Raw genomic sequence first — 19667 nt, 5'->3', positions numbered from 1 at the left:
ACTTTGCCAATTTAGCACCGTCATAAACGACCTCTGTCGTAATCGGAACTTTAATTGATATGCTAATAGAACTGAACATTTTAAAAATCATAAATATGCATGTTTTATTCATATACCATGTATACATGATATTGTTATTAACTCCTCTGTTCCTACATCCTTTCGATACTAATAACATAACATTGCACAAAGCCATGGAATATTTTCTCATACTACCTGCTGGTGATGTCTTTCCTCTAGATTTATTGGATTTGTACTTGGTATAGTCCTGTATGTGTAAGTCTTGAAAATCATGATTTAGTAATTAATAGTACATTGTAGTAGCTGCATGGCTTTGAACTACGAGTTGCGACTCTTAGATCGACACTTGGTTTATTTTGTCTGTTTGTTATCATGTGAGCCTCCTGATGTCGTTTGTGATAACGTTTGCTCACGTGGCTGTTTTTATCTTGAGTGATTATTTTATTACTGGACCAAACATTTCATAATAATTTGATTTTCTTGTTTTATTTAAATGGTAATGAATATAATTATGATTAAATTGGCAAACAATTAGTGATTACATGATAAGTTGGACACCCCCATCAGGGGTCTTGTTTTTGTCTATGCTTCGTGCCGGCCCGAAGAGTCAATCCTTTCCAACTGAACAACAGGTTGTGTTTGGCGTATTGTGTTGCTACATTTACGCCGGCCATTGTTCCAGCTGGTTAAGGGATCGAGAGTTGAGCGCTCACAAACATTTTTAACGTTACCACGTTCTGTGTGTGTCCCAAGTAAGAAACTTGTAATTCAGTGGATACGTTGTTAGCAGCTGTCTGTAATATTTTGTATTCATTTTTTTTTTTATTGTTTTATCACAATCAAACAGTTGTTTTTCATTTTGCCATATCTGGACCTGTTATACAAAGTCATAACAATACGATATGAGTTCTGTCCATACATTGTTGAGGGACATGCGTTAATTACCTATAGCTGCTTACATCCACGGAATTTTAGATAACTGTCTCATTGGGAATCACATACCACTCATTGAGAGGGAATTTTTTAAATATCGGTAGTTTCCCCTGCAATTGCAAAAACTAGGGACTAAAAAGTAGAAAAAAATTGTAGGGTCCGTGTTCTTGTTTTGAGATTGAAGCCATAAAATAGTTGAAAATAATTCTCTCTAGACTTTTCATACATTTAACAATAGTTCCCTTTCCCAGTTCTTCCTCTAAATTATCTGGATTTGGAGATTTAGCGATTAAAACAAGTAATTGAGATATGTTGTATCGTAAGGTAACATCAAAGCTATATCATTAGAAATGGTCATGATTCGTCTGTTTAATGGTGATTCGTATCAGTTGGTATCCGTGTACTTTGAAAGCTCTGTATATGTACTATCTAAACTTACAAACAGAACGTAATTTGTTTTCCTATCAGATAAGGAATTTATTTTTAATGACATATTCATTTTTTTCATCATTTTAGAAATGTTCTTGCTTTGAATCTAAAATTGGACTCACAGACATCCGTGTTCATTATCTTTTCAAAAGATACTTTGAGATATTATACATGTTATATGTAGAAATATTTAATTGAAACAGTATTCGTCTATATTTCAAAATGTAAGAATTTAATAAACACGTGTCCATACTATAATACCAATGTTCAAAACGTCCAGAGAAATAAACACATTTTTGTAATGCAATATCAATGTTTGAGACACCGTTCATCTATCTACTTGTATTGAACAAATTACCCAGCAGGCACACAACGTTGAACCGATGTTGAAAATATGTTGAAAGGACGATGTATGACAAGTGCAGTATTTGGCCCCTTTGTATGCAAAAAAAAAATGAATAACAATATCTGGGGCAAAAATGACCACAAACAGTTACTGAAGTTTTATATTTTGTTGAAATAAACTTATTTTTCAAGTTTTTGTAGGAAATCGATTATAAATGATACTATGAATAAATCATAAACGGGTGTCTATACGGACAATCGTACTTTTCTGACTCTACTTTGAATGATTCAAATATGAGCGCAAGTGTGAACATGTAAAATATTTTACATATGGTTTGTATGTTATAGTATTGGCATTATATACAAATTTCATAGATGTTCTCAACTGCGCTCATATTTAAATCTAAAAGTTGGTATTTTTTTTAAGTACCTGCCCAAGGGCTATTGATGGTATAAATATGAACAGGTTCTGAGAGGGGGCCAAAAATGACTCTTATCATACATCGTCTTTAAGTTTAACGTTGATTTGTGGTTAGAATTTTCAACGTTGAACTGCCAACGTTGAATCAACATTGAATTTGAGTTGATGCTTTCAATGCTTTAATTGGTTGAAAATATAACGTTGATAAACGGTTTAGTTAAGGTTGGTGACTTTAAGTGTCAACAAAATGTCAATCAAGATAAGATTGATCGACCAAATTTTATGTATATTCCTTTTTGCTTAATTGATAATTTTTATATTGGTTTAATGATGTTTTTTAAAAAATTCAACGATTAATGTTTCATATATAAATTAATCTTTTAATTGCGATAAAATTATTATATTATAATTACTCGAAACGGATATCTTTTTCTGATTGGCACATGCGTAGGAGACAGACATTTCGAATTTATTTGCGCCAATTTGGTTACCACATCCGATTCAGTTGCTCTCGGCAGAGTAAAGTAAGTAAAATTTTCATTTATTGTTTGACTTAATGATATTATATTATAATTTAAGATATACAATCATTACAATAGTGTAGCGTTTACCGTAAGTATATGAGTATAGGCCTGGTTATTTAAGCAGATCAGATATAATTTACATACACACATGTGTTTGTAATCTCGGGAACAGCAAGATTGACCTTAACATATATTTGTACATTGATTGGGTGCGGCAACTTATTATGTTAAGACTTGAAGAGGAAGAGCCTGTTTTTATGAACATTGATTTGGTAATTTAAAGCAAAAGCGAATGGAAAAGAATGTTATCATTGACATTGAAGATACTGGGATGACGGAGTCATAATATATCATGGAACATCGGTTGAAATTGAAAACAAAATATTCGTCTGGCAAATAATACAAAATAGATATTAAAGTTCACCTATGCGATCTCATATACTAGTTCTTTAACATGTTTTATATGATGATATAATTAAAAGTCAAGGATTTACAACACATGGCATTCTTGACCTTAATTGCAACACATTCAAAACAAACAAATTCTTTTCTCTGGGTCAGAATAGATGTCACTCACAGCATGTATTCCGAGGATTTATCAATGAAGCAATACGGCAGATAAGAAACATGTGTGACCATAACAAATTAGTACACAATAATCTGTCCAATTTCAAAGCGGTCTATATGATAACGTCTAAAAAGATGCTTTATCAATTAACCGTATTGAATTATTACAGCACCAAAAAAAAATCAAGGAAATAAAAGAAATATTATTTTATTTTTAATGTCTAAACTTAATCCATATGCATGTTAATGAAAATTAAATAAGACGTATCACTAAAGACTGGAATATATTGCAGTTTGAAGAAAAATGTAAACGCAGGTTCAAAGTTTAGCAGCCATGCCGAAAGTATCTATTGATGAAAGATCATGAAAAATTAAGATGTACAATGACATATATTGAAATAGTTAATTATACGTGAATAATATTTATTTTGAATTTTATTAAAGTAAAGCATCTTGAGATGACTATCGAAAGCACTTAAAATTATATAAGGACATTATTGTATCTTAGGAGGAGTGTGGGTTAGGATCGCGGTGCTTGCGGCGCATCATCTTATATTCATATGAGTGACTGTCAATATCTCGGTGCTTGTGTTGCATTATTGTTTCTTAAGATGAGTGACTGTCAAGATATCGGTACTTGCTGTGCAGTATTGTATCTCAAGATAAATGACTGTCAATATCTCGGTGCTTGTGTTGCAGTATTGTATCTCAAGATGAGTGACTGTCAAGATATCGGTGCTTGTGTTGCATTATTGTTTCTCAAAATTAGTGACTGTCAATATCTCGGTGCTTGTTGTGCATTTTTGTTTCTCAAGATGAGTGACTGTCAAGATCTCGGTGCTTGTGGTGCAGTATTGTATCTCAAGATGAGTGACTGTCAAGATCTCGGTGCTTGTGGTGCATTATTGTATCTCAAGATGGGTGACTGTCAAGATCTCGGTGCTTGTGGTGCATTATTGTTTCTCAAGATGAGTGACTTTCAAGATCCCGGTGCTTGTGGTGCATAACTGTTTCTCAAGATGAGTGACTGTCAAAGTCTCAATGCTTGTGGTCACCCTTGAGAGGGTGAAATTGGTTGATTATATAAGGAATCACTGAATCATGACTTGAGCCCTCCCACTCTTTTATGCAGTCGGTGGACCCCTAATGAAAATTTCAGGATCTGCTACTGATTCCAGAATCATGTTGGATTTTCAGTGAAGACAAACTTCCCTTAATGCTACAATAATAATTATTGGACTTAAAGTTTTTCAACCAATTATTGAAAAAATGAAAGATCACAACAATAATGATCTCCGAGGAAATTTCAAATCGGAAAGTCCACTATGAAAGGTTTTGGATGTCCAAATTTTGTAAGCGTGTTTTTTAAGGAGGGAATTGACAATTTGAAAATGCTGCAATTCAATAAAAAATTTTTTTTTGTAGATGATGTCTTACCAAAAAATCCATGTCTGTAAAGTACATCTCGGATAAAAAGAATAAATATGCCTATGGTGTCCAAGCTTGACCGATTGAAATTATAAGAGGTGAGTATTGCAATATATACTATTGTTTTTTTCGCATAAAAGTGTGTGAAATTTTGTCACAATTTCTTTTAAATGGGCTCTACATCTTTGTCTACTAATATCTTAAGGTTTGTTTTTGTTAAATTAATTTATTATTTACTATCTGAACTCAAGTTTAAAAAAACCTGTCATGTTAGCTATTACTTTATATTCAAAGAAATAACTATATCATTCATATGACACTAGTGTTCTTTATATGGGCTGCATAATGAAATTAACAAAGTTATGTTAAAGATAGTACAATAAGTTTTTTTTCTATTGCAGATGCTGTAGTAACAAGTTTCGAATGTAAAAATTAGACCTTAATATGGAACAACAGTACAAGATGTCTATAGCTAGCAGATGGACTATTTTTTTTCTTAAATAGAATTAAATATTCAAGTTGTGTTTGTTTGACATTGTAAGAGGCATATATATATGCATGTGTGGGTAACTTGTTATTTAACTACTGTGTTATGTCACAAACATATTTTGAGTGTGAACACAATAGTTATTAGCAAAGCAAAATCATGTCTATTAGGAAAAGTGAAGGCAAAATGTATACCAACGACACTACATACTACATGTACACCAACCACCAACATATAGTTGTGCAACAGTTTTATTACACATAAAATGGCATTGATGGATATAATAAAGGGTAATAATTTCAGCTGTTAAAAAAGCTCAATTCAACCATTGTTTAACATCCTATTCTCCACATTTACCACATTAAAAGTTTACCTGGACACAAATCCCACCTATTTTCAACATACACTGATCACAGTTCAACAAACATTCGACCTGATTTCAACATACACTGACCACAGAACAACCAACATTCGACCTGATTTCAACATACACTTATAACACTTCAACCAACATTCGACCTGATTTCAACATACACTGACCACAGAACAACCGACATTCGACCAGATTTCAACAAACAACAACCAAAATTCAACCAGCAATCGACTTGTTTTCAACAAACCTCGACCAAATTTAGACCGAAATTCAACCTATTTTCAACGTTGAAATCTTACGTTGAAACAACGTTATGTTTTCAACGTCATATCAATTTTCAATCCAACACTACTTTTCAACATGGATTCAACGTTGAAATCTGACGTGTATTCAATGTTGATTCAACGTTGTTGTGCCTGCTGGGTAAAGACCATTCCAAAGAAGCAATCAAAACACAAAAGTCGACATTCCTCCTATCTCCCAAAAGTTTCAACATGAAACTGTAGATAATAAAAAATCAACAAATTTTATACGTTTAAATTTAAACATATATATTTGGAAACCATTGGGTACATTTAATAAATAATATTTGTCTACGCTTCTTGCCGACCAGAAGAGTCAATCCTTTCCATATGTGTTCGTTTATTCTTTGTACACAAAAAAGGCCATTAGTTTTTTGTTTGAATTTATTAGCATTGTCATTTTGGTGCCTTTTATAGCTGATGATGCGGTATGGGCTTTGCTACTTGTTCAATACCGTACGGTGACTTATAGTCGTTAATTTCTGTGTCATTTGGTCTTTTGAAGAAAGTTGTCTCATAAGCAATCCTACCACATCGCTTTTGTATATTATATAAACAACATACAGCTAGGTTACTGAACTATATCTAAAAAGGCACTGGGGAAAGAAACAGCCACAGATATATTATGCTCTAAGACTAACAAAAAAATGTAGTTACTATGCACAAGATATATATTTGGTATGATTGCATATGAGACAACTCTCAATACGAGACCAAATGACACAGAAAAAAATCAATAAGTTCGAACGTCTGACAAAAATTCAATAACCTCACCTAATTACATCCTTAAACATATATCTTGTCCAAGCTCAAAGTTAGAAAAATCTTATTTAAAACAAAAGTCAATTTAGCAATGTAATACGATCATTGAATTAACCTGATCTAAAATTGATTTCTTAGATCTGCTACATTTTTGTAATATTACATCAAAACACAAATATGTTTTCTTCTCGATATGAACTAAAATAGAACTTAATCAATTAAGAGAGCCGTGGTGTAATGGTTAGGGCATCAGACTACTAATACAAATTGTCCTGGTTCTTTTCTGGCTTAATTTGTTGCTTTACCACACCAATTGCGCGTATGGTCTCGAGGAATTGATGGTAGTCAGTCGGAAGGGGACGATAAATGACTGACCTGTGTTAAGAGAGAGTCATATTTCTTGCACGTAAACGACACCCTTGTAGATTTCGAAAGGCAGCACTCACACCCGCAAAGTGGAATGGGATTAATATAAGGTGCGATAACTTGTTTCCAAATCCACTATAAATAAAGATATTTGAATAAAATTGAGAATGGAAATGGGGAATGTATAACAGAGACAACAGCCCGACCATAGAAAAAACAACATTAGAAGGGTACCAACAGGTCTTTAATGTAACGAGAAATTCCCGCACCTATAGGCGTCCTTCAGCTGGCCCCTAAATAAATATATACTAGTTCAGTGATAATGAAAGTACACTAATCAATCACTGTCGATACTAATAACTTGACATTGCACACATCCATTGGATATTTTCTCATTCTGCATGCTACTGATGTCTTTCCTCTCTAAAATCCGTTGAATGGGTACTTATGATTTTAGTCTTGGAAATCATGATTTACTAATTAGCTTTAACTGGCTTTGGAATAGCTTTCAATAATTTCGAGTACTCTTTGATCAGTACTTAAGGGTGTACTTTTTCTGTTAGTTATTGCTTGTACTTCATTTCGATCTAGAGAGTCTTTTCTTTCCATCGGAACTGCACAGTATGTTTTTTTTTTCGTGTTGCGCTGTTACATTTACGCCACTGTCCCTTGATAGGTGAGAGTTGAGCGCTCAAAAATATTTTCAAGCTTAACACATTAATTCTGTGTTGGTCTCAAATTAGGAACTTGTATTTCAATGGATAATTTGGTAGCTGTCTGTCATATTTTGTATTCATTTATTGTTTTATCACATTCAAACAATTGAGTTCCTTGTTTTAATTATTTTACATTTTGTTATGTCATGACCCTTCAGACAGGACAATACTGTATGGATTTTGTCCTTTGTGAAATGCCGTGCGCCGACTTATTGTTTCTTCCTTATACACGGATTTAATTTCATTTGGATAATCAGTGTCTCATTGGGTATCACATACCACATCTGCTTTTATCATATTCATAATTAAGATACAAGTAATTGTTAAAAAAACTTGCAGATAAACAAAATAATCCTTTCAATTACATGATCGTATGTTTCGGACTTTGTAAAATAAAATGTTGCATACTCTTTTTCTTTCAAATATCTCATTTTGCTGATCAGCAAATTACTGATATACAGTACAGTTAATAAGGAATTAAAGATTCGGAGATTAAAAATAATAATTAATATATTTGTACAGTAAGGTAACATCAAAGCTATATCATTTTAAATGGTCATGATTCCTTTGTGTAATGGCGATTCGCATTTGTTAGTATCCGTGTACTTTAGTGGCTCTATATATGTTCCATGTATACTTGCAAACAGAATGTACTGATGTTGTAATAATTTGTTTTTTATATCAGAAAAGGAATTTATTTTAGATGAACTTTTATTTTCTCATCATTCGAGAATTATTCTTGCTTTCAATCTAAAATTGGATCTGTGTTTTTTATCTTTACAAAAGATACTTTGAGAGATAATATTATATGTAGAAATATTTAATTGAAAATGTATTCGTCTGTACTTTACAATTGTTTCATATTTTCAAAAAAACATTCTTTATACAAAAGAGGGACTGACTATACAAGAGGAACAGTAAAACTCAGAGATCGAAATAAACTGACAACGCCATGGCTAAAAATAAAAAAGACAAACAGACAAATAATAGTACAGAATACACAAAACAGAAAACTAAAGCCTAAGCAATACGAACCCCACCAAAAACTGGGGGTTATCTCATACAGTACAGCATATGCATGAACATGAAAACCCAGGTTATTATCTTTCAAAATATTATCAGGTTTTTAGATATTTTGTTCACGATTATTCTTTAAATTAACATATATACCCTTAATGCCATGAACAATTGGCAAATTGCAAAAACACATCTTTCAATTATTAACAAATACCAATATATAATAAACAATTGATGAATTGATGTATTCTAATATTTATAGAAGATTTAAGTAGCAGACATATTTGAAGTTATATTTTTAGATTTGAAAAACGACTTGTTATCAGAACATGCAGAATATAAGGAAATTGTGACTCTATTTTTATTTCAAAATTTGTCAAAATTTACCTTCTTTTGGTGACCATTTCCTTTGCTAATATTGTTGGGTTTATCTCAGTTGGAAAAAGAATATTTAAGATTTCATGGACTATCAAGACATTGGTAGTTAAGATAGAATATTAACCTCATATATCACAAATATTTCTCCTATCTCCCAACAGTTTCATCTAAAAACTGAGGATGTTCAGAAATCAACAACTTTCATACGTTATAATATATTTTATCCCCTCAAAGTAAAAATTAACAGATACAAGTAAAACATACTTATACAATACATAGATAACAATACAAATTCATATGTGAGCATGGATGTTATAATACATGTATAAACAACATAAATTTTACTGAACAATATTGAAAATTGAAAAATGAGAAAAAGAAACAAAGACGAAGATAGCCAGAAACAAACATTTGGGGTTAATATGTACAACAGATATATTTGGAAACCATTTGGCTACATTAATATCATTTATTTATCCAAAAGTTGGGGAGAAAGGTAAATTTGGATTTTCTAAAATTTCGTCATATATAACATGTATTAATGTCTTTAAATTTTATGTAGAGCAATGTAACATATATTTTATAAACACAAAAAACATATTACAAGGTTTTTTTATGATTATCAAAATTAATCTGAATTAAATTGAAAATATGACTCTAACCCATTTAACTTTTTATCCAAAAAAAAAAGCAAAGAAATAAATGTTAAATATAGATTTTAGTTAAGGTCAAAACTAAAATCATTTCATTGAAGATCTAAAACAATTGTTATCTGCTTCTTCAAAATCCAACATTGAAAAAGACCCCCTATATTTTTATAATGGGATTAAAATCCTTGCAAATTGTAAGTTTTTCAAAATTACATAGGCTTGTACCTTCTCAGCTAATAACAATCGGGCTATTCATTTTTTGAAAAAAATGCTGTATTTTTCACGAATATGTGCAATTGTAAGCAGAAAAACAGATTTTTTTATGCACTTTACCATTATTACTCAAATAAGAGAATATTAATCATTTGACAATAGATGATCAAACATGTAAATATATTTAGAAATAGAAATGAACAACACAAAGGGTGCCACATGAGGAGCAGGATCTGCTTATTCTTCCGAAGCACCTGGGATCACTGCCAGTTTTTAATGGGGTTTATTTTTGCTCAGACTGGTATCTTTCGCTCATTTGAAATCAATTATTTGTCATTCACTATTTAATACTTTTCACCAATGAATTATCAATTCTAGCTTGTAAATGAATAATATACTATTTAAAACCACTAAATGTTTCGGGTTAAATAAACTTTAACATTTCTACAAACGAGTTTTTTATTTTATTTTTGTTTTATCATCATTGTAGTCGACTTCAGCGATTTATGATTTCCTGTAATTGTTAACCAATTGATTCCAGAGGCTGCAGGTGAGACAACATCACTGACTTGTAAATATGCCCCATTCAAATTGGATGTGAAACAAGCATTAAACCACCATCCACTGCTATACCGGAATGCGCATGATGTGCTACTTTTGTCGTTATCCTTGTCTGAGGTAGAAAACATCATGCTGTTGGTTGTATAACCAGCAACCATCATGCTATTTCCTATACAACATAAAACAAACACGGACATGTTGTAGATACACATAAGGTATATAGTTTATCGAGTTAGGGAAATCTACACAATTACCGAGTAACACAACAATGTAATTAAAAGATCACGTTTTTGTTCCCTGAATTCGGATATCGATATATAGTAATTAAGTATGTTAATGAGACCAATTGTGTTTTGGAATGAGATCATTTAATTGCATGGTGAAGTTACATTGAAATGAAAGTCGTAATAAAACATCTATCACTTAATACTATTGTTTGCTTGGTATTGCTAATTCTTAGATATTTTTTATACTTTAAAGTTCTAAAGTTGTAATTCGTCAAATGCAATCAAAGTCGTTCTCCCTATGCAGTACTTAACAAAATTCATCTCCTCTTAACTTTACACTAGCATTTCATGAAATAAACTTTTAGACAAATTAAAAGAATTGGGTTAACTTTGTTTCATAAACCAAAACGATCAACATAAATAACAAAACTATCGTGTTTTAAGAAGAAACACACCTATATTTACTATAAAATGATGTCCTGCACTGTGTTATTCAGAACTCAAGGACTAGGTTGACTGCAACTTGAGGTATATAACAGATATAGTATATTCTGTCTCATATCTTGACTCGCATCGAGTAATTGAAAATGAGGTGCGGTCGCTATTTGTAACAAAGGAGATGATAAAAACGTTCTGTACGTTTCATTTCTGTGAAACAAACATTCCAACAGCGCTTGCCTACCAAACAAAATAACAGAATAGTGTCATAAGCGGCACGTAATCTGCCTTAGTACTCATCAGGATCAACGGAGATCACAACCGATATTTTGGTGGGACTGATGTTGCTGAATCTTTTATTTGCTATGGACTGTTATTCACTTTTTGTCGTTATCCCGTTTTGAGACATGGATGGTGGTTTTGTCGTCGACTTGTGAATTATTTAAATGAAAAACATTTCTGTCTCAAAATGTACATATAGATATTCAATTTGAACTTGTAATGTGTTCTGTTACAATCCAATCTAGAATAATAAAGTACTTTTAAATTTAGTTTCCAATTATGATGGTTCTAGAAATGGTTTTAACTAATACAAAGACGTCAGCATAAAGGAATCATTTAGGAATTGGGTACCGTAATTACATATAATATATAATGCATTATTTAGTATCATGGATTGATTACAAAACTTTGGAAATGTTAAAAACAAACATAATATAGCCTTTAATATCAATTTCATTCTACTGATGCTAAAATGAATATATATTTCATAATATGATTTTGCGCTTAGAAACACCGGTATGAAAAATATCTCACACTTTGTTTTAGATAAAAAATCTCAAAAGGTTTACCTGCATTTCCGCTAAATCCATCTATTTTCAAAGTATAGTGTGTTGAGGCATCACCGACAATAAATTCGTTATACTCTGCATATCTCGAATTCCCGTCAAAATCTTTAAGGTGAATGTAAAGTTTGTAGTTTCCGGATGACGTCAGAAGATTAATGAATTTATTTACTGTGAAAAAGTTTTTTTTAAATCAACAGAAGAATGTCCATTGATCAAATTATTTTTTCTTCATTTCTATAATTTAAAAGAGAGGCAAAAGATACCAGAGAGACAGTCAAACTCATAAATTGAACATAAACTGACAACGCCATTGCTTAAAAATAAAAAGACAAACAGACAAATAATAGTAAACAAGACACAATATAGAAAACTAACGACTAAGCAACATGAACCTCACAACAAATACACGGGGGTGATCTCACGTGCCTCGAAAATGTAAGCAGGCCCTGATATACATGTGGCACCCGTCGTGTTACTTATGTTATAAAAAAAATCTGGTAAATAGTTTAATTCTGTAGGTCACATTTGCGAAAAGTGAACAAAATTAAACTGTCCTTAAAATGTCTATACTTGATGAGCTCATTTGTTAAAGTTACTCAATAATAAACAAACACCATAGGGCAACACCACAGCAGCAAATAATAGCACACCAAAATACCTTTCTTGGTTAATTACTGTTTTCATATGTTGTGAAGAGAATATCTTTTTTGTAAAACACACCTTGTTTTGGATTGATGTTGAAATCATTATTCTGATTTAATCTTTGACATATAAAATTTAATTATATCAGTATCATTTTTTTATTTAAGAACTATAGGTCTTATTTCAAAAGAAATAACTCTGACGCTCCTAGATTGGAATGGAATGTTCTTCAATGCACCAACTGTAACAGATTGAAACATGTGAAAAGAAAAGTAAAGTGAGTCGATCTCGTGGGGAATGATCACATATATCCTTAATGTTTCATTCTGAATACAATTTGATTTGATCACACCGTATTGTAAATCTAACCTGATCAACATATTTTATAAAAAGAAACGTTAACTTTTTATGTTTTTCAAAAGTAAAAGCCTATTTAGTATTACATTCAAATCTTAATCTTCACACCAAACATAAGGCTTTTGTTGAAATTCTTATCCTTAGAAATCATTTTCCTATCATATTATTTTTAAATAAACCTGAGATACATGTGTATAAAATTGGATAAAAAACACCTATCTAATCTGCATTAACTATAGCTGTGCCGAACGGAAAACCTATTTTTCAATTGGTTATAATCAAATTACATGTATGGTTTCATTATTAGACGATAATCAATCTCGCGTTATTCTTCATTTAAAAATGAAAACATACATGTTCACAAACGTTTCCACTTTAAAGAGCACAGGTAAATGAAAAAAACTTGATAGTTCTCGTGTTTCGCGTTCATAGTGAAGAAATACAATTTTAAGGATTGAATGCTAATTTTAGTGATTTCATATTTAAAATGTCCTTCAGTCAACGCGTTAAAACCCAAATTAATTTACTAAAAGAAGTGTACGATTATTAAATATTAAGAAAATTACCCAACCAAAACTCCAAGTTTCCAAAACCAATTTCATAATCACACCATCCTTTGTTAAAATCGACAGTTCCATTAATTCTGTTCTGGAAAACCTTTGGTAAAATAACATCAATATATTTTTTATAAAATTAAATACAATACATTCCCGTCACCTCACAAGATTTGTGTTTGTCTTTTTTTTTAAAAATGAATTCATTGTTTGACTAGTTGTAGTATGCGTTTTGTTTTATTAGGACCACTTCTTGTATTTACAGCGAGTTACGAATGGCGTACACATATTTAATCCTGGTATCTTTAATTGGTGTATGTACGTTATCAAACATATCTTGCTATTTTTTATGGGCTATTTTTGTGTGGCCTTTTGGCATTTCCGATGAAGTTAAATAAGGGTATACATTAATTGATTTTATACAAGTCATATTTATAGTTCGATATAAAAAGAGTTAATTGTACCTGTATGAAACAATCTGTATGGAATGTACACGGAATATAGTAGGAAAATTGCTTTGAATTCCTACCAGAAAAGAGTGATATTCCAGTCAGACAGTAGTAGGAATCCACACGGAAAATAGGCGAAAAATTTAAATTAGCAGGAATTTCTAAGTAGGAATATTGTATATTCCTACCAGGAATATGCAAATTAGCAGGAATAATTTTGATAGGAAAATAAAATTCCTACTAGAAAACCTGGTAGGAATTTTTCAAAATTCCACTCAGAAAAAAATTTGTTCTGGTAGGAATCTAAAAATATACAAAATGTAAGTGTATATTTAAAAATACACAACTGGGTCAATGATAAGTTTGAATCTCAACAACAAAGAACAAAGGAAATTCATGGAATCAATGCCTTTTTAAAAAAAATAGACTTTGAAATGTTTAAGGAAACTGCATGCAATATATGCAAGCTATAGAAAGTGTTATACATAAAGTACGTGTAGATCTAAATTAGTTTAAAGAACAAATAATGAGTAAGATTATGCACTATTAATGAATTATTAATTGATTACTAAATATTTTTGGCAGGCAGATAAAAAAATCATCTTGAATGTATAAGAATTACCTTTAGTCTTGATTAGCCATGATATTTTCTTACATTTCTACATTGTTATGTTGTGTGACCCTAGCTTGCATCATTGTATTCCAACACAACTTTTCAATCTTTTCGTTCCAACTTTTGAATTTGTGAACTGGAACTTGCTTGCATTTAACATTGCAAAATCTGTGTCATTTGCAAACAGGAATCCAGTTCAAGATAACTTTCCAGGTAGAAAGATTTTCTGGTAGGAATTTATAAATAAATTCTTGTAGGAATCTTAAACATGTAGTAGGAAAATAAATAATCAACTCAAATTTTCAAAACAAAAAAAAAGTCTATACAGACTTTAACAATTCCACCTAGGAAGTAGGATTTTTGAAGTAGGAATATTAAAAAATCCAGTCAGACTTTTGTTCATTTTCCATGTCCGTCTACTCTCTATATAGAATCTTTGAATCTAGGTGGATTCCTACTTCATTCCTACTAGTGTCTGGGTGGAATCCTACTACTTATTTCGTACGGGTATTAATTAGGTCTTTCCACTTTTCCGTGGAATATATGAATATATTTGTCCACTACGAAACGGTATGGGCTTTGCTCATTGTTGAAGGCCGTACGGTGACATATAATTGTTAATGTTTGTGTCATTTTGGTCTTTTGTGGATAGTTGTCTCATTGGCAATCATACCACATCTTTTTTTTATATTGTCCACTACGAAACGCATCAAAATGTCCACTACGTGACATGAGTTGTACCTTCATATGTATAGTACTGTCTAATCTTTATCGATAAAAATAGTTTTCCAATTCAGAAAAAAATAAGATTTTTCTAGTATTTAAAGTAAACAAACTGGAATGTCTATAAGAAACATTTAAAATTGCAAAAAATATGTGTGTTTAGAAGAAGAAACAGTACACAAATTATGAAAATAATATCATTTCAAAGAATATTTAAGATTGCACTTTTTTGTTTACAAACAGGTCTATAATAGGGGTATTCAATATAACTCTTGAAATTAAATTTTAAACAAGTTGATTTTCCATTTTTTTTAGGTCTGAAAGTTTCACTTTTATTGAAAATCGCCCAAATACGACACGACACACATTCTGGGAAGACCTATAAAAAAACATTTATAATGGAAGATGCAAGGATATTTTTTTTAGGCCTGAACATGATGAATATATCTTTGTATGTTTCTACAAATATCATAATTTCAATAGAACTAAAATATTGCACGGACCCGTTTTCGCGTGCTGCTACAGCCTAGGTCCGAAGTGTTTAAACACAGACACTAGGCTCTCAATTCCTTTATCGCGTATTTCTAGAGTCTAGGTCTCACGTGTTTAAACACGTCACGACCACTAGGCTATCAATGCCTCTTTCACGTGTTCCCAGAGACAAGGTCTCCTGTGTTTAAACACGGACACTAGGCTCTCAATGTCTCTTTCACATGTTCCCAGAGGCTAGGTCTCCTGTGTTTAAACACGGGCACTATGCTCTTAATGTCTCTTTCACGTGTTCCCCTGAGGCTAGATCTCCTTTGTTTAAACACGGGATCTAGGCTCTCAATGCGCTTTTCACCTATTCCTAGGGGCTAGGTCCTCAGTGTTTAAACGTGGGTTGTCAATACCCTTTTCACGTATTCCGTGTTTAAACACGGACACTTGACTCTCAATTCTCTTTTCGCGTTGTCCATGTGTTTAACCAATAACCAACAAACCAACCATTACATGCATGTTGTGGTCCCATGTGTTTAATACGGGTCCAGGATCTCATTTGTTCGTGTTTGCTTGTTTCAAGCTACCATATCTCACGTGTGTAATAGGTCAATCAATCAATCAATCAATCAATCAATCAATTAATCAATCAAGTAATCAATCAATTAATCAACCAATCAATCAGTTCATCCATCCGTCTATCAATCAAACAATCAAGCAATCATGTTTTGGAGAGGAAAGACCGTTAACAATTTATTTTAAACAATTGATTTATATTCTATTCTTTTTATTCTTTTTGACACATCAATGCAATTGTAAGAAAGTCAAAACAATAAATATGACTTTAGATTTTATTGATAAAATGTTGCAATACTTTGTATAGATGGTTGAATTTGAGAGGACTAAGAAAAGCCTCAAAATACAGAAAGCTATCAAAAATTTCGTATTTTTCCTTCAAAATTTACAAAGAAAAAAACCCACAGAAACGTCAAACATTTATAAAATATATCACACACAGAAAAAAACCCTATCCAAACATAAAGCTTGTTCTGGACGTATCAACTGATATTTATAGATTATTACATTGCATTTTTCATATGGCCCTGGTATCAGCCCTAGACTCCTCCCATATCAAGCCAGAGGGCTTGATATGGGTCGTGGGCTGATACCATGGACCATATGGAAAATGACATGTAATAATTTATTTATCACATTTTTTAAAGCAAGAGAAAACAAAAAGCTTACATCAACTTATGTTTGATATTTCTTCAAAAATCAAAAAGATGTTTAACGATAAAAAAAAATAATGTATCGCTGTGAGTTAAAAAAAAGTTCGTATCATAGTAGGTACACAACGTTTTGTGAAAAGTTTAAGAAATTATTAACAATAAATATATTATTTCGAAGAATTGCAAATATTAAACAACTTTAAAGTGTTACACATGTTACATTACAAATGTTAAAAAATGCATAAGAAGAATCCTATATCACTACTCATTCCAGTGTGGCATCATATGATTTCTTAATTCTTTATGACGTCAAAATTTTACGAACACTTTTGTGATTTCCCCTTTGATTTCTACTTTTTTTTCTTCTACAGCAGATTCGTAACTTTCTCAATTTCTTTTCATTGTGTTCAACTTGTTTACACATAGTCTTTGATTGACAAGTTACCGGAATTTAAACTCGGGGCTTGATATGGATTTCCAGGGCTGATATAGATATCGTCCCCGAAGGCTGATAACCAACCTTGACTTCCGGCTATTATTGGCCATGCAAAAACGTACATATCAGTACAACATATGTGATAAATTACATTAATAGTTTAATAAAAATACTTCGTGTCCACTATACTTACAGTCCAACCAAATCCTGCTGTATCCATATCACAGTAAACATCAAACGTCTTGTTTTTTGGGTTTATAGTATAAACTCCTGATTGGCTTCCTATTGGAAGATCACTGCAGTCACGTGGTAGAATGTCTGATAATATTAAAAGAGGATATGTGTTTGTATATGACCTAAGGATGTTCGTTCATCTTTTACAAAATAAAAAGTTTCTGAAATCGCTTTTACAACTTTTTCAACGTTGTACTTAATATCAACAATGTGGTCATATTTGAAAAAATCCTGTTTACAAAATTTTTATTTTTTTTCGAAAAAAAAAGAATGTTTCTATCCCAGGTACATGTATAGATCACCTAAGCTGTATTTGGCACAACTTGTAGAATTTTGGATCCTCAATGCTCTTAAACTTTGTAACTTATTTGGCTTAATAAATATTTTGAAACGAGCGTCACTGATGAGTCTTATGTAGATAAAACGCGCGTCTGGCGTACTTAATTATAATCATGGTACCTTTGATAACTAGATATAAATAAACAGTTGATAAATAGCCTCGATAAAGAACTAAAAAAGCAGAAAACTCGAGGGAAATTATTTTCTCTCGCTTTTCATAAATAGCATTGTCATCATTTTCCTTTCTTAACTATGAACATTTGTTTTTCTTCAGATTTTCATAAACGGCTTTTAAACAATTGCAATATGTTATAAAATTGTGAACAGGAAAACCATAGGTTCGTGGGCAAATGTTTCTATTAGAACTACATGCATAAATCAGAATATCAGACAAATGTTCAAACCCAAAAGGAGCAGAACATCCGTAATATTTATTTTACCTAGCAGGCGATTTATACATAAATAAAGGCTACAGTAGTATACCGCTGTTCTCAATTCATGAATAGATTGAGAAAAATAACAATAAAACTAAAACTGATTGAAACGCATAAAATATAAGAGGAGAACTACGACACAACAGAAACGCAATATTAAAATGTAACAAAAACAGAAACGCTATATAACATGTATAATATGCCAATGGTCATTTTTCTGACTTGGTACCGGATTTTAAAGAAACAAATAGTGGGTCGAACCTTGTATTGTGGCATATTGAGTACACGAAGAACGAATAACCGATAATACTTTCTGATAACAATGTTTTACATTGCAATATGAGCCAAATATTTCCTAGACTTTTGACTTCTTCATATGCTCGTTCTAAATACCATGTTCTATCACTACAAACCAGAAAAAGTCTGAAATGGCCTATATCTGTACTCGACTGTACTGATTTTTACTCGACCAGTCTGAATTGGTCTGAAACTTACTCGATAGTACTCGACTGTAGTCTGGACCATACTTAACAGTCTGAACTTGTACTCGACCTTTACTCGACCAGTACTTAACCATTTTGTGTGTGTCTGAACTATACTCGACCAAGTCTGAACCATACTCGACCTAGTCTGAACCATACTCGACCTAGTCTGAACCATACTCGACCAGTCTGAACCTTTCTCGACCTAGTCTGATTCATACTCGACCTAGTTTTTACCAACCTAGACCTATTTCTGTACCTCTCTACTGTAATTAATCAATTTAGGAGCTATATCTAACAACAGTTATTTCCCTTTGCCAAAAATTTAAACAACAATTTAAAATCCATATTATATTTATTACAGCACACATACTCAAAATTTCACAATAAACATAATATAATCATCAATTCAACATTCATCAACACTATAGTCAGTTTTAAAAATTATTATACAATAAATTAAGTTTTCCTTTAAATTAATTTTTAATTTTTAAAACATAAAAACAGTTATTTCCCTTTGCCATAAATTTTAAACAACAATTTGAAATCTATATTGTATTTATTACAGCATTGACCCAAAATTTCACGAAAAACATAATATAATATATATAAATAAATTTAGACTTTAGGGTATATATATATTGTCACGGGTTTGGGTAGCGTGTACGTGACACATTTAATTCTACTAA

The 19667-nt window shown here is 31.6% G+C and overlaps 1 protein-coding gene and 1 long non-coding RNA gene across 2 annotated transcripts; one reads left to right on the top strand and one right to left on the bottom strand.

Moving 5' to 3' along the window:
- The first annotated feature begins 2648 nt into the window (after window positions 1–2648).
- Window positions 2649–5144, top strand: LOC134700997 (uncharacterized). The gene is made up of 3 exons (XR_010104006.1): window positions 2649–2673; window positions 4666–4766; window positions 5070–5144. It is a non-coding gene; the product is annotated as an uncharacterized LOC134700997 (long non-coding RNA).
- Window positions 5145–10396: 5252 nt separating this feature from the next.
- Window positions 10397–19073, bottom strand: LOC134700942 (fibrinogen-like protein 1). Its single transcript, XM_063562089.1, has 5 exons — window positions 18992–19073; window positions 17683–17807; window positions 13572–13662; window positions 12010–12174; window positions 10397–10662 (listed from the first exon to the last, which is right to left on the bottom strand). Exons 1-5 carry the CDS (start codon window positions 19071–19073, stop codon window positions 10397–10399), a joined length of 729 nt encoding a protein of 242 aa, XP_063418159.1.
- Window positions 19074–19667: the final 594 nt, after the last annotated feature.

This window comes from Mytilus trossulus, unplaced genomic scaffold (assembly GCF_036588685.1).
Source record: "Mytilus trossulus isolate FHL-02 unplaced genomic scaffold, PNRI_Mtr1.1.1.hap1 h1tg000210l__unscaffolded, whole genome shotgun sequence".
Taxonomy (NCBI): Eukaryota; Metazoa; Mollusca; class Bivalvia; order Mytilida; family Mytilidae; genus Mytilus; species Mytilus trossulus.
The sequence above is the reverse complement of the archived record's forward strand: the minus strand, read 5'-3'. Positions and strand labels throughout refer to the sequence as shown.

What these genes read in the sequence shown, in the direction of transcription:
- LOC134700942 (XM_063562089.1), bottom strand. Translation starts at nt 19,073, where the DNA reads ATGGTTAAGTACTGGTCGAGTAAAGGTCGAGTACAAGTTCAGACTGTT. An exon ending in CAGCAGGATTTGGTTGGACT is followed by an intron (nt 13,663 to 17,682) that starts GTAAGTATAGTG and finishes ATTTTACCAAAG; the next exon opens with GTTTTCCAGAACAGAATTAA. An exon ending in AAACTTGGAGTTTTGGTTGG is followed by an intron (nt 12,175 to 13,571) that starts GTAATTTTCTTA and finishes ACTTTTTCACAG; the next exon opens with TAAATAAATTCATTAATCTT.